This window comes from Coregonus clupeaformis, chromosome 1 (assembly GCF_020615455.1).
Source record: "Coregonus clupeaformis isolate EN_2021a chromosome 1, ASM2061545v1, whole genome shotgun sequence".
Taxonomy (NCBI): Eukaryota; Metazoa; Chordata; class Actinopteri; order Salmoniformes; family Salmonidae; genus Coregonus; species Coregonus clupeaformis.
Window position 1 is genome coordinate 58,722,717 of NC_059192.1, and position 15,390 is coordinate 58,738,106.

The 15,390-nt window shown below is 40.8% G+C and overlaps 1 protein-coding gene across 1 annotated transcript in view; it reads left to right on the top strand.

Moving 5' to 3' along the window:
• The window catches only part of LOC121583166 (carbohydrate sulfotransferase 15-like), a 36,053-nt gene extending 26,168 nt beyond the window's left edge, over positions 1-9,885 (top strand). The window contains exons 6-9 of the mRNA XM_041899372.2: positions 3,388-3,544; positions 3,896-4,052; positions 8,136-8,283; positions 9,335-9,885. Of these exons, the coding sequence (XP_041755306.1) occupies positions 3,388-3,544; positions 3,896-4,052; positions 8,136-8,283; positions 9,335-9,525 (653 nt within the window). The 3' untranslated portion in view covers positions 9,526-9,885. The remainder of the gene's footprint in view (positions 1-3,387; positions 3,545-3,895; positions 4,053-8,135; positions 8,284-9,334) is intronic.
• Positions 9,886-15,390: the final 5,505 nt, after the last annotated feature.

Consider the following 15,390-nt stretch of genomic DNA (forward strand, 5'->3'; position numbering starts at 1 on the left):
AACGCTGCTAGCACCCGCCCACCCGACTAGAATCACCACTCTCGACGGGTCTGACCTAGAGTATGTGGACAACTACAAATATCTAGGTGTCTGGTTAGACTGTAAACTCAACTTCCAGACTCACATAAAGAATCTCCAATCCAAAGTTAAATCTAGAATCGGCTTCCTATTTCGCAACAAAGCCTCCTTCACTCATGCTGCCAAACATGCCCTCGTAAAACTGACTATCCTACCGATCCTTGACTTCGGCGATGTCATTTACAAAATAGCCTCCAACACTCTACTCAGCAAATTGGATGTAGTCTATCACAGTGCCATCCGTTTTGTCTCCAAAGCCCCATACACTACCCACCACTGTGACCTGTACGCTCTTGTTGGCTGGTCCTCACTACATGTTCGTCGTCAAACCCACTGGCTCCAGGCCATCTATAAATCACTGCTAGGCAAATCCCCGCCTTATCTTAGCTCATTGGTCACCATAGCAGCACCCACCCGTAGTCTGCGCTCCAGAAGGTATATCTCACTGGTCATTCCCAAAGCCAACACCTCCTTTGGCCACCATTCCTTCCAGTTATCTGCTGCCAATGACTGGAACGAATTGCAAAAATCTCTGAAGCTGGAGACTCTTATCTCCCTCAATAACTTTAAGCATCAGTTGTCAGAGCACCTTACCGATCACTGCACCTGTACACAGCCCATCTGAAATTAGCCCACCCAACTACCTCATCCCTATATTGTTATTTATTTTGCTCTTTTGCACCCCAGTATCTCTATTTGCACATAATCTCTTGCACATCTAGCATTCCAGTGTTAATACTATTGTAATTATTCTGCACTATAGCCTATTTATTGCCTTACCTCCATAACTTGCTACATTTGCACACACTGTATATATATTTTCTGTTGTATTTCTGACTTTATGTTTTTTTACCCCATATGTAACTCTGTGTTGTTTTTATTGCACTACTTTGCTTTATCTTGGCCAGGTCACAGTTGTAAATGAGAACCTGTTCTCAACTGGCTTACCTGGTTAAATAAAGGTGAAATAAAAAAAAATAAAAAAAATAAAAAATAAAAAGCATGTAGACATTATCTCCCATGTCTTTTAGACTAGCATTTGGTTTTCAACAGCAGAGATTTATATAAACCTTGCTGTCTGTTTCTCCGACATTTGCAACATTGTTTCAATATTGAAACGGACGAGACAGACAGGCAAGAAGCTTTTTTCAGCCAGTCGAAATCATGGATCAGCAGCCTTTTATGGATATATACAAAGAAAGAATAGAATAGAATAGAAAAGCAGGTAAAACGAAACAAAATGCATCTAGTTTGCTGTCTTTCCAGCTACAGTTTGAAGTGATAGTGTTGCTGTGTAGTTGGCTAGCTCCTCTGAACAGTGTCCTGGCGAGAGTACACATTTTCTATGCCAGGTGCAATCGCGCATCAATAGCTCATTAAGCACATTTCCATCCACAGCTTTTTTTATTTTATTTTATTTTATTTAACCTTTATTTAACTAGTCAAGTCAGTTAAGAACAAATTCTTATTTACAATGACGGCCTACACCGGCCAAACCCGGACGACGCTGGGCCAATTGTGCGCTGCCCTATGGGACTCCACATCACGGCCGGTTGTGATACAGCCTGGAATCGAATCAGGGGGTCTGTAGTGACGCCTCAAGCACTGAGATGCAGTGCCTTAGACCGCTGCACCACTCGGGAGCCAGGTCATTATATATTGCTTTCATGCGAGTAAAAGTCATGCTGTAAAACAAAAAATCACGACAGCAGTGATGGAAACAGGAAGTTTCGGTACAATTTCATAAATGCCGACAGATAATTTGTTCATTCGACATGGTGGGATCTTTTTGTGTCGGTAAAATGTATTATGCGAGAAATGGTGGTGGAAATTCCTTTATGCGCAAATACTGATATAATAACCATCATATCGAAGTAAACACGCGATGACATGGTGTGTGGTCCTCTTCCCACTACGACTCGGGAAACCATGCATTTATTAGGCTATAGATTAAATAAATGATGATGAACCTCACAGGGTGGTGAAAATGTATGGTATGAGCGTGATCCTCCTTTCCAATAGATGTCAAGGGTCTTATTCTGGTGACATGATGATCGATGCTTGACTGCTGTTTGACAAATACAAATATCCATAATAATCTCATGTAGATTAACCTACCCGCAGAGCCTACCTGCACTGTATCAGCAAGCTGTTGGCTAGAGAGTACGTGCCAAGACCAGATTAGGCACATTTGCTATTTAACGCAACAGTTTGTGACAAAACTATCGGTAGAGTTGAAAATGCGATGGAAACACATTGAACATTTGATTTTTATTTGGTAGCTACAATATGTAACTTTTTGGGCGACCAGACCAAATTCACATAGAAATGTGTTATATATCTGTCATTCTCATTGAAAGCAAGTCTAAGAAGCAATATATCTGTTCTATGTGCTCTATTTCTATGCTTCCCGTTCTTAAATTTAGTTTTTGCGTCTTTTATTTCCGGTTTTGTACACCAGCTTCAAATAGCTGAAAATACAATATTTTTGGTTATGGAGAATATACTTCACAGCAGTTTAGATTGTACAATGACTCTTTACACTATACTTGTTTGTTTTGTCACATAAACTGAAATTAGGCGAACTATTCGAATTTTAGCAACCAGGAAATGGCGGAGCAATTTCTGCATAGTGCATCTTTAAGAGAAAAATCACATTTTGTCTGCACTACATCATCACGCACTGATTTTTTTCCCCGCAACAAGTCAGTTTGGTGGAAACACACCACAAGTGGGAAAATTGCATATTATCTTTATGCATATTTTAGAATATTTGCATGAAAATCTGGCGCCAATTGGATGGAAACCTAGCTACTGTTATGGATGTATCCAAATAAATGTCACTAGAAAAAAGCTTAAACAAACGCAAATGCAGCTACTTTGCTGTTATTCTGGCTGCACTGTTTGATGCGACTATGTTAGCTGAAGTTGGCTAGGTAGCAAGCAAGGGATAAGAACATTTAGAACTAACGACTTGGTCGCATCCAAAGATATACAACAAAAAGACTTCAAAACTGGATCGCGTCTCTGGCAACCTAACCGATAGAATGAATGACCAGCTGGCTTGGTTAGCAACCCTAGATTTGTGTCAGGTCTATATCTCGTGGAAGGATGAATAAATTCATACAAATTACGTTTTTTATTAAAATATGTCAATCATTAATTGAATATGTTGGTAACCCACTGTATAAAAGTGATAATGCCCTCAAAACCGGTGTCTGGAGGATATATTGGCATGGTTTGCCTCCAAACACTGGCCTTTCTGGCATTATCACTTAAATGGGCATCACACTTCTGATGGATTGACAGGTGAAGCAAGCGCATCCACGATGTGGGACAACCAAGCCTGGAGCTTTCTCTATGACGACCGGGTGGATGGGGAGCCTCCTTTCCTGGCCCAGGACTTCATCCACACAGTTCAGCCCGATGCTAAAATCATCGTCATGCTCAGAGACCCAGTAGAGAGGTACAGATGTGTGATCTTAATTTGACAGCATCTGCAGTACATTATCATGTGGATTATAATTAATGGACAGTTTTGTAGGGGTTGAACATAATTTGTTAGTGCAAATCAAGTCTGAAATGTTAAAGTGGAAATTACAAACCTTAGAAGCATTTTTAAACATTGAATACACTATTATCACACAACAGCGTGATCAAGGAAAATTCTCACACAACAGGGTGATCAAATTAATCTGTAGGACTCAATAATTGTTTGGCTAGCTGTAAAATAGTTTTCACTCTAGGAATGTCTGTGCATTTGGTAAATGTATCTGATGAAAGTATGATTTCTGGTTGGCGTCTCCCTTTGCTTTAGGTTGTATTCAGACTACCTGTACTTCAACATGGCTAACAAGTCAGTGGAGGACTTTGACCAGAGGGTCTCAGAATCCTTACAGCTGTTTGAGGCTTGTTTAGCAGAGAGCTCCATGCGTTCCTGTGTCTACAATACTAGCCTCTCCAATGCCATGCCGGTGAGTGGAACATATAAATAAATAAATAATACATATGCCATTTAGCAACTTACAGTCATGCGTGCATATTTTTATTACTGGCATTGGAAATGTACAACACTTTCTTACCATAGGTATTCAAAGTAAATGCATTGGAATGCAATGGAATTGTGTCACTTTCTTTGGTGGATAGTGTATTGTCTAGATGGGAAGATGAGAAAATAATGTGTAAGAGCAAGACCACATTTATTAAAAGAGCATTATCCCACTGGGCACAGAGGGCAGTTCAATGTCTAGTTTTAATTTACACTTGGTGGAGTTGTCAAATAATGTGAAATCAACCAAAAATGTCACCATGTATTTGGAGTTAGGTTAAAATGTGGGTAAAAAAAAGACTAGATCCACTTATGTTGATGACTTTTTGCAAATCCAATCAGTTTTCCACGTTGATTCAACGTAATCAAATTGTTTGGTTTTGTTGAAATGACGTGGAAACAATGTTGATTCAAACAGTTTTTGCCAAGTGGGATGTCATCGAAGTGCATACAAAGTTACAGTGGGGAAAAAAAGTATTTAGTCAGCCACCAATTGTGCAAGTTCTCCCACTTAAAAAGATGAGAGAGGCCTGTAATATTCATCATAGGTACACGTCAACTATGACAGACAAAATGAGACAAAAAAATCAAGAAAATCACATTGTAGGATTTTTAATGAATTTATTTGCAAATTATGGTGGAAAATAAGTATTTGGTCAATAACAAAAGTTTCTTAATACTTTGTTATATACCCTTTGTTGGCAATGACACAGGTCAAACGTTTTCTGTAAGTCTTCACAAGGTTTTCACACACTGTTGCTGGTATTTTGGCCCATTCCTCCATGCAGATCTCCTCTAGAGCAGTGATGTTTTTGGGGGCTGTCGCTGGGCAACACGGAATTTCAACTCCCTCCAAAGATTTTCTATGGGGTTGAGATCTGGAGACTGGCTAGGCCACTCCAGGACCTTGAAATGCTTCTTACGAAGCCACTCCTTCGTTGCCCGGGCGGTGTGTTTGGGATCATTGTCATGCTGAAAGACCCAGCCACGTTTCATCTTCAATGCACTTGCTGATGGAAGGAGGTTTTCACTCAAAATCTCACGATACATGGCCCCATTCATTCTTTCCTTTACACGGATCAGTCGTCCTGGTCCCTTTGCAGAAAAACAGCCCCAAAGCATGATGTTTCCACCCCCCATGCTTCACAGTAGGTATGGTGTTCTTTGGATGCAACTCAGCATTCTTTGTCCTCCAAACACGACAAGTTGAGTTTTTACCAAAAAGTTATATTTTGGTTTCATCTGACCATATGACATTCTCCCAATCCTCTTCTGGATCATCCAAATGCACTCTAGCAAACTTCAGATGGGCCTGGACATGTACTGGCTTAAGCAGGGGGACACATCTGGCACTGCAGGATTTGAGTCCCTGGCGGCGTAGTGTGTTACTGATGGTAGGCTTTGTTACTTTGGTCTCAGCTCTCTGCAGGTCATTCACTAGGTCCCCCCGTGCAGTTCTGGGATTGTTGCTCACCGTTCTTGTGATCATTTTGACCCCACGGGGTGAGATCTTGCGTGGAGCCCCAGATCGAGGGAGATTATCAGTGGTCTTGTATGTCTTCCATTTCCTAATAATTGCTCCCACAGTTGATTTCTTCAAACCAAGCTGCTTACCTATTGCAGGTTCAGTCTTCCCAGCCTGGTGCAGGTCTACAATTTTGTTTCTGGTGTCCTTTGACAGCTCTTTGGTCTTGGCCATAGTGGAGTTTGGAGTGTGACTGTTTGAGGTTGTGGACAGGTGTCTTTTATACTGATAACAAGTTCAAACAGGTGCCATTAATACAGGTAACGAGTGGAGGACAGAGGAGCCTCTTAAAGAATAAGTTACAGGTCTGTGAGAGCCAGAAATCTTGCTTGTTTGTAGGTGACCAAATACTTATTTTCCAACATCATTTGCAAATAAATTCATTAAAAATCCTACAATGTGATTTTCTGGATTTTTTTCCCTCAATTTGTCTGTCATAGGTGACGTGTACCTATGATGAAAATTACAGGCCTCTCTCATCTTTTTAAGTGGGAGAACTTGCACAATTGGTGGCTGAAAAAATTATACAGCTGCACCATCGAGAGCATCCTGACTGGTTGCATCACCGCCTGGTATGGCAACTGCTTGGCCTCCGACCGCAAGGCACTACAGAGGGTAGTGCGTACGGCCCAGTACATCACTGGGGCCAAGCTTCCTGCCATCCAGGACCTCTATACCAGGCGGTGTCAGAGGAAGGCCCTCAAAATTGTCAAAGACTCCAGCCACCCTAGTCATAGACTGTTCTCTCTGCTACCGCACGGCAAGCGGTACCGGAGTGCCAAGTCTAGGTCCAAAAGACTTCTCAACAGCTTCTACCCCCAAGCCATAAGACTCCTGAACAGCTAATCATGGCTACCCGGACTATTTGCACTGCCCCCCCACCCCATCCTTTTTACGCTGCTGCTACTCTGTTAATTATTTATGCATAGTCACTTTAACTCTACCCACATGTACATATTACCTCAACTACCTCAACTAGCCGGTGCCCCCGCACATTGACTCTGCAACGGTACACCCCCTGTATATATAGCCTCCCTACTGTCACTTTATTTTACTTCTGCTCTTTTTTTTCTCAACACTTTTTTTGTTGTTGTTTTATTTTTACTTTTTTTGTTAAAAATAAATGCACTGTGGGTTAAGGGCTGTAAGTAAGCATTTCACTGTAATGTCTGCACCTGTTGTATTCGGCGCATGTGACCAATAAATTTGATTTGATTTGATTTGACTAAATACTTTTTTCCCACACTGTATTCAGAGATGGCTTTGTCTATGCCAAATTGTGATACATTTTCCAGGCCTTAGCTAGATTGATTCCATGCCAAATTGTGATCCATAACTCAGGCCTTTATTTTCCATGTCTAATAGGATTTGTTATTCAAATCACGGCCACTTCCTTGAGGCTGGTGAAAATGTGTTGTGACATGCCACTGACTTGATAATGGATTAAATTAGTCAAGAACCGTGAAGTTTCCTTTCAGAACTGATTGAACTGAGATGCACTTACTGGAAATGATTTAGGAAGCAGTCTCTAGAAATATTGTCATTTATTTTCAGAAAATACATTCTCTTGCTGTTTTAACTATTTTACTACATTGACATTGGCTTGGTTTTATACAGGTATGAATGCTTTGTTTAGTTATTATGATCCCCATTAGCTGTTTCACATGCAGCAGTTACTCTTCCTTGGGTCCACAAGCTTTAATGCTTTAAACGTTTCCTTACTGGACAGAGTACAGTAATGCTAAGTAAAGGCTTGCCAACTGCCCTCTGTAAATTATAAACCGTCCAGATGCTGTAATGTACATAGCAGCATTTCCATGGGGTTGAGCTGAGCTAGCTCTGTCTGTACCCTCGTCACATAGTAGCATACCAGGTTGGCTGCAGCTGTCACAGCCTGGGGCACAGCTAGTTTACATAGGAAAAGCACAAATCACGATACCCACAGCCAGAAATAAACACTACTGTTCACACTGTTCTACATACATCTCAGCCTGATTTGTGGTAGTAATGTTATTGTATTGGTGCCGACATGGTGCTTAGAGGAGTACCTTTGGAGATCCGTGTGTACCTATTAAGGTAAATAAATATTAACAAAGTATAAGTTCTTTGACATACAGCAGCGTCATGGATGTCGACCTAAAGTAGCTCCCTGTTTACATTTGACATCTGAATCCATGCTGTTGAGCTTATGATTGTTTAAAAAATATTTCCACCTAGCTCGTTGTCAAGATGTAGTTCATCTCAGATGGCGCCTTCTTTCTCTCTGCTGCATCTACAGAAGTATAATTACTTTTGTCGGTTGGTCTCTAGCACTCTCTGCAGGTAAGCTTGTGTACTGGTAACAGGAGTCATGCTGTAACTCTTTATCGGCAATATTCCTATAGCATGTAGCTTGTTCTCCACCTTAACAATGAAGCCTTGGTAGAAGAGTTACGTAAATATAATGTAAGTCTAACGTTCAGTGTTTGTTGTGGTTCTCTCCAGGTCAGACTGAACCTGGGACTATATATTGTCTTCCTGCTGGACTGGTTGACTGTCTTCCACAGGGATCAGATCCTAGTTCTGCAGTTAGAAGACTACGCTGCCAATCTGAGACTCACCATACATAAAGTCTTTGACTTCCTAAACGTGGGTACGTTCTGGAAAAACACAGTTATCAGATAGCTTGAATTCTACATCAACATCTTAGGTGTGTTCAGAGCTAGGACACAATATTGTTGATGCATGTACATGTCTGCTTCTTCCTCTGTGTGCATTTCAACATCTGGGGCCTCATTTATCAAAGGTGCGTGTGCAAAGAAAAGACTCTAAACCTTGCGTGCTCCAGTTTTCCCGCAAAGTTTACTAGGTATTAATGTTTAACTTGATGGGAAAGTGTGCGCATCTCCACACAAATCTCTAATTATGCATGCGCACAACTTCTAGAAGGTTGATCAACTGTATTGCAAGCAAATAAGCTTTATTGTTAGTTTGGGGGAAATGGGGAGGTGTTTGATTCTTGAGAATTATAATAATAGTAGGCTAATAAAAACATTAAAGCATAGGCCTAATGATAAAACAGATGCATTTGCCGTTGGGAAGGAGATCACATAGCAGCATGTCGTCTAATATGTTTATTTTACTTTTATTATATAGGCCTGAATCATAGTCATATTGCAGGACAGGTCTCTCCCTACTGGGCAAAAACTGGTGAATCAACGTTGTTTCCACATAATTTCAACCAAAACATTCAATGTGATGACATTGAATCAACGTGGAAAACTGATTGAATTTGAAAAAAGTCATCAACGTAAGGGAATTTCGTATTTTTTCAACCAACTTTTAACCTAAATCCAATAACACATTAGTTGACAACTCAACCAAATGTAAATCAAAACTAGACGTTGAACTGGTGTTTGTGCCCAGTGGGTCCTTTTCTGACATAACTGGTTTAAATTATTCATGCTACACAACCAATAGTAAGCTACCATTTATCAATCACTCATTCCATAGCCAAGCATGCTCGAAAGTAAATAGACCGGTAGCCTTGACAGTATGTGAATACTACAGTATTGCTGTGCGATAGGATTAGGAGCGTGACATCATAGCCTATTTAATTTCAGAGCCTATACCAAGGCAGGAGACAGAAACACAATAATATATTGATAAACAAAATATTGAACAACAATTTGTCTTTTGCATAGGGCCTTTATCTGAGCAGACCGAGGCAGCGCTCACCAAGAGGCCCATGTCCAACACACGGAGGGCAGCAGACAGGAGCCTGGGCCCCATGCTGCCCAGCACCAGGGACCTCCTCAGGGAGTTCCACCAGCCATTCAACCACAAACTGGCCACAGTCCTGGACAACAAAGCCTTCCACTGGACAGAGACATGAGGAATGTCTCCATCAGAGATGGATACAGTCCTGAGGAGTAAGTCCCCCATGGTCCTATGAGTCATATGAGATGAACTGATGATTAATGATTAATTGACAAGTTGAATCAGGTGTGCTTGTCCAGGGCTACAACAAACGTGCAGTTGGGGGTACTCGAGGACTGGAGTTGGGAAACACTGCTGTATGCCACTTGCAGTCATTGTGAAATAATTCTGTAAGAAACAATATTGAGCAAACAGCACAATTGATTTTATCAGATGATGTTGCCTTCAATTAATCTTTAAAAACAAACATGAAACACCCTGTTTCTACAGCAATACAATGTTCATTTTAACTACATTAAATTAATTACATCGTAAAGACGTGGACAAATGGTCATAAGCTGATTTTGTTAATATGAAATGTGTGTTTGAGCGTAGATGCCATTCTATACTGCCCTAGACACACATTGGTACATCCTCACACCAGAGGGCAGCAGAACCACAGAGACTCAGTACAGAATTGATAATTTCTCAACAACATTTAAGCCTATCTTCTTACCAAAGACAGGCCTATTTATTTCTAACTGGTATTTTATTTGTTTTTACACACTCTGTGGAGAGTAGAAATGTCATGTCAGACTATTGAGACTGAGGTCAGAGGAGCATTTTTACATTTTAGTCATTTAGCAGACGCTCTTATCCAGAGCGACTTACAGTGCATACATAATTTTTTTTCTTCTCCATACCCCCTGTGGGAAACAAACCCACAACCCTGGCGTTGCAAACACCATGCTCTATCAACTGAGCTACATCCCTGCCGGCCATTCCCTCCCCTACCCTGGACTACGCTGGGCCAATTGCGTGCCGCCCCATGGGTCTCCCGGTCACGCCTGGCTACGACAGAGCCTGGATTCGAACCAGGATCTCTAGTGGCACAGCTAGCACTGTGCTGCAGTGCCTTAGACCACTGCGCCACTCGGGAGACTAGAGATGGTCTTGTTATGCTGCTGGAAATGGGAGAAGAAAATATCCAAGCCAGCACATTATGGTCTGGGTAGGCACAATGGTGTAAAAAGGTTATTAGTGTGAATTAATGTGAGTAGGAAAACTGAAGAATTCTTACATATGCCTTCCGGTTCTGGTCTCTCAACAAGGAGTACTTTTGAATGAGCACTGTGCACACATCCATGTATTGCCGGGTAGTGGGGTACCTAAAGCGAACGAGAAACATACAACATTACATTTAGACTAACAATTATGTTTGTAATACAAATTACATTGATTGATGGCGTTGATTATCATCATGTAAAAGTTGAGTATGTGCTATGCTTTCAGCTGCAGTGATTATGACAACAGTATGGAGGAGAGTATGGAGGACAGAGACAGGAGAAGGGCTCAGGGTGACGTGCACACACACACACAAGCATTATGATTCATAATTGAGGAACTTATATCAATAACATTAAGCTAAGATCAGTATACTACATAACTATACTCACCAAGTGTAGGTACACATGAAGTCAAACAACACCTGCACAATCTGAGACCTCCACTTCGAGCACACAGTAGGGCAATGGAGATCATCCTTTTTCCCCCCAAGTTTTTCTTTTAATACGGCTGGAAATTCTGGAAGTCTAAACACAGACTCTTTGGCTGATTGATGTGTCCTGTTGCTGGCCTGTTGATATGTCATGTTGAAGGCCAATTGGTGTGCCATTTTGCTGGACAGATGCTGGGTCATTTTACTGGGTTTGCTGCAGCTGTGAAATTACAATAATACAGTTTCTTTGTGCTTTCAGGCAAAAAAACTAACAAAAAAGCAGAGAATTGGAATAGGATCAATGTGATAGAATCAATGATGCAGATAAGTCATACTTACCTATTTACAGCTTTTAGATTCTCCATTAACTTTGTGAATTTGATTCAAACTTAGCTCCTCCATTCTTTGGTCCAATGTCATCAATGTCTCTCCATCAAAATAAGAACATGTCAGTTTTCTGGTCAGTGCATATCAGAATAGGAAACGCATATGAAAATGTGAAAACAAAAGTGTGTTGTGCTTAAGTTAAAAAATCAATGAATTTTCACTAACTGCAATCCAGTGGCGGAGTGGAATGGACACTCTTCCCTTTGGGACCCTGTATCCATCTATCCCATGGAAATCGATCTCCTCACCAGGCCTTATAGCAATCTATTGTTGACTGTGTTGAACCATGTATGCGTGATGATGGCTGTTGAAACTGGCTGCTAGTACTTTACCACACAAGCACTAAGCACCAAGGAAACGGTATATTCCACACACTTCCATGAACACAGGGATCTCTTCTGAATGACCAGTGTCGATGACCAGATAGTTTCCTACATTGTATTGCGTGTTGTTCACCGCAATGGACTTTGTCTTGGTGACACATTTTCCTCTGATAGCTTCTCCGAATCTGGCACTTAATACTGCACGGGCAGAGAAGTGCATGCAGTGAGACATCTCTTGTGTCCGCACAGTGTGTTGTTGTGTTGCCAGGGCAGTAGTTGTTGGTTTGCTCCCATCATTGTCTGAGCTGATGTCTTTTTGCCAGGGTCTTCGTTATATTTTTGAAGTTTCCCACAACTGTTGAGAGCCTCCTGGAATATTGGTGTTTCACTTCAAATTGCATGGTGGACTGGTGGATCAAAGGTCCATAGGCAAGTAGCAGGCTAGGGTAGTGGACGAGGTAGTGCATCTTTGGAATTCTCTTCCCTGGAAAAAGCTCCTGGAAGAGAGCTTGAAATTCAGTGTTTTCTTCTGCCAGGTATGGGATCCAGAATCTTCTTAAAACTGGAGCCAAGATTATGTCGGATATCTCTCGAAGCAGGAGGTAGAGATCCCAAGCACTGACACTTTGTATTTGACTACCAATCATGTGGGGGAGTAAACGGAAAAGTGTACATTTTTCTGATGGCCATACTTCCTTAGGACTCTCTCGGATAGTGGCACAGGTTTAGAAGACATCTCGTTTACCATAAAAGTTCTCAATCTCATAGTTAATCTGGTCAAGAGTAATTTGCCTCTCTTGAACCAGTTGTTGCAGCACTAGTCTGAGCACTCTGGGTATGATGCCCTCATGAAGGTCATGCATGACGTCTGGTGGAAACAGATAGGTCATTGGAGATGATTCAACTGAGAGAAGCAACAGGCTTTTTTGATGCCATACATCGATGCATTGTCTGGATTTCCTTCCACAGCCTGCAGATGGTACTTGCAGTTGCCTGGGTCACGCATGGTGAATTTCCAATTACTGGATGTCACGTATCAAAGGCTAGAACACTTCTTTGTAAGTGGTGACTTGTTTTTGACTGAGGCGGTGATGAACCAGTGTGGAGAGGTATATATTTTGGAGTTGTGAAGTATCCTTGTGGTCAAGATTTCCTAATCTAAAGTAGGTCAATTTGTGCTTGCCTTTTTTAGAACCCAGTGGATTGACAACTTGGGATGTATTGAAATGACCTTGTTTAATAACCTTCTTTGTTGCTCAAGGGTACTTAAATTGGCCTGACCATGCCCAATTATTTCACACAGTAATGCTCCAGCATCCACTCAGAGCGTATGCATCTAATACATTCCTCAAATACTGCAGAGTTGTTAAGCAAGTCCCTGAGATCGTCATCTTCATCCATTTATTTGCTTATTTGTAAGGTGAAACCTGAGGGCATCACTGTAGTGTGTCATAAATGCATCAAAAATGATTCTGAGGTCCTCAACAATGCTATTCTATACCGTAGCTGTTCTTCCCTGATTTTCAAAATAAAAATACAGATATTCTGTTTGAGACCCTCAATTAGCTGCTTAGTGTTGATCTCTGTGGCTTGAACATGTTCAGCCTTTGGCAGACTCTCTACATCGCTCACGTCATTTTCAATGGGCTCAGTCCCAGTCTCAAATTAATCATAAGGGCAATTCTCATCAAAGTTGGTGCTTAAAAGCTCGGTGGTTTCAGTAGATGTGTGACCAATAGGTGCTGAAACGTCTATTTGTTTTCCGACACCCATTAAGTCCACAGGTAGTTAAAACATGTGGTTTATGCTGGTGATAGAGGCCAATACAGGTATGTGTCAGTAGTCTGGACACTGAGTACCAATGATCTCCATGATGCCATCCCATCTTTCAAGGTTCACAATCTGTCTGAAGAATGGCAACAATATTAAATTGTCCACTTTGCAACAAACATACTTTCTCAGCCACTTGCAGACTTCATCAAGTGACCAGTCTTCCACAGCCACACTCAAATTCAAATTGACACTAAAAGCAAAAGTGACATTTATTAGTGTTGAGGCTAAAACAAAACCTATACCACTCTTTCCAGACAACCACCTGTCCTCCTAATTTGTATTTATGGTTGTTCTATAACGAAGCAGAGCTTGTCAGGAAAGGTGAAGCTGTCTCTCTCTTATTTATCTGACGCCATATTTTTTAGTATGGGACATTATGGGATTCTGCAGTCCCATATTTAAGTGTTGACTCAGATAATATGGGGCAATATGGGGCATCCAAATGGGGCATTAAGTTCTTCTTCCATGTCAACCCAAATTGGCCTATTAAAGTTCTCAATAAAGAGAGCCTATTTGGGCAGTTATAAAGACTTCTTGATATAATTACATGTTAGGGAGCTTTAATCCTCCCTTCTAAGTCTTTGCCTGTAATCTAGCTAGGTTAATCCTTGCCCTTTTAATAGTCCAAATAAACTGAGTAATACTTTTGTCTGTTGTGTTAAAGGTGTAGGTATGGGCAGTGGAAACATGCTGATGACGTAATTCAGTTTAGGAGCTTTAACCATCTTTATAACATGTGGCCTACCCCACAATGAGATTTGTAGCTTATCCCAGTTCTTAAACTGGAGTTGAATTTTGTTCAAACATACAGAATGGAAAATAAACATTTCCCTTCCCCTAAGAAACAACTTCTCTTCTCACATACATAAAGAAGATAAAATGACACCAGACATTCACCATTTATTTAGCATTGGAAAAGACAAAGGAATTACACAGAATATACAATAATCACACTGTATTGATTGATTGACTGTAAATGCATTCATTCACCATTCAGTTAGTATTGGAAAAGACAAAGGAATTACACAGAATATACAATAATCACACTGTATTGATTGATTGACTGTAAATGCATTCATTCACCATTCAGTTAGTATTGGAAAAGACAAAGGAATTACACAGAATATACAATAATCACACTGTATTGATTGATTGACTGTAAATAAATTAATTCACCATTCAGTTGGTATTTGAAAAGATAAAGACATCGGACTACCAGAACAAACAATAATCACACTGTAAATACATTCATTCACCATTCAGTTAGTATTGGAAAAGACAAAGAAATAACACAGAACACACTATAATCACACTGCAAATACATCCAAAGACTTTATAGAGGCTAACCTGTTTGTAGATCCATAGTGAGCTTTAAACATCGTCTTGCTTTGGTCTGAAATACAGACGACAGAACAGGCCGCCCCAATACACCAACCTGAAAGACATGAATTAGACACAAACACAACATAAACAACATCAGTATTTGATATCAAATGCATCTAACTAATCTGAACATTTTTATGTATTCTTCTTTTTGTCAAGTTTAATATAACCTACATTAGGTCGTGTGTGTGTGTGTGTGTGTGTCTTACCTGTTCGTGGAGGTTGATACATTTCTCTCAGAGCTCACAGCTCCCAAACTCTCCACCACTTAACTGGACATGGACAGGATAAGCCAGATACTAAAGGGAGGGACTAAAGGGAGGAGGATGGAAGGAGATGGTGAGAGAGTGTATCATGGGTTTAAATGAGGACTAACATTTCTCAATATTGAATCTAGCTAGCTAAATTTAGCTAACGT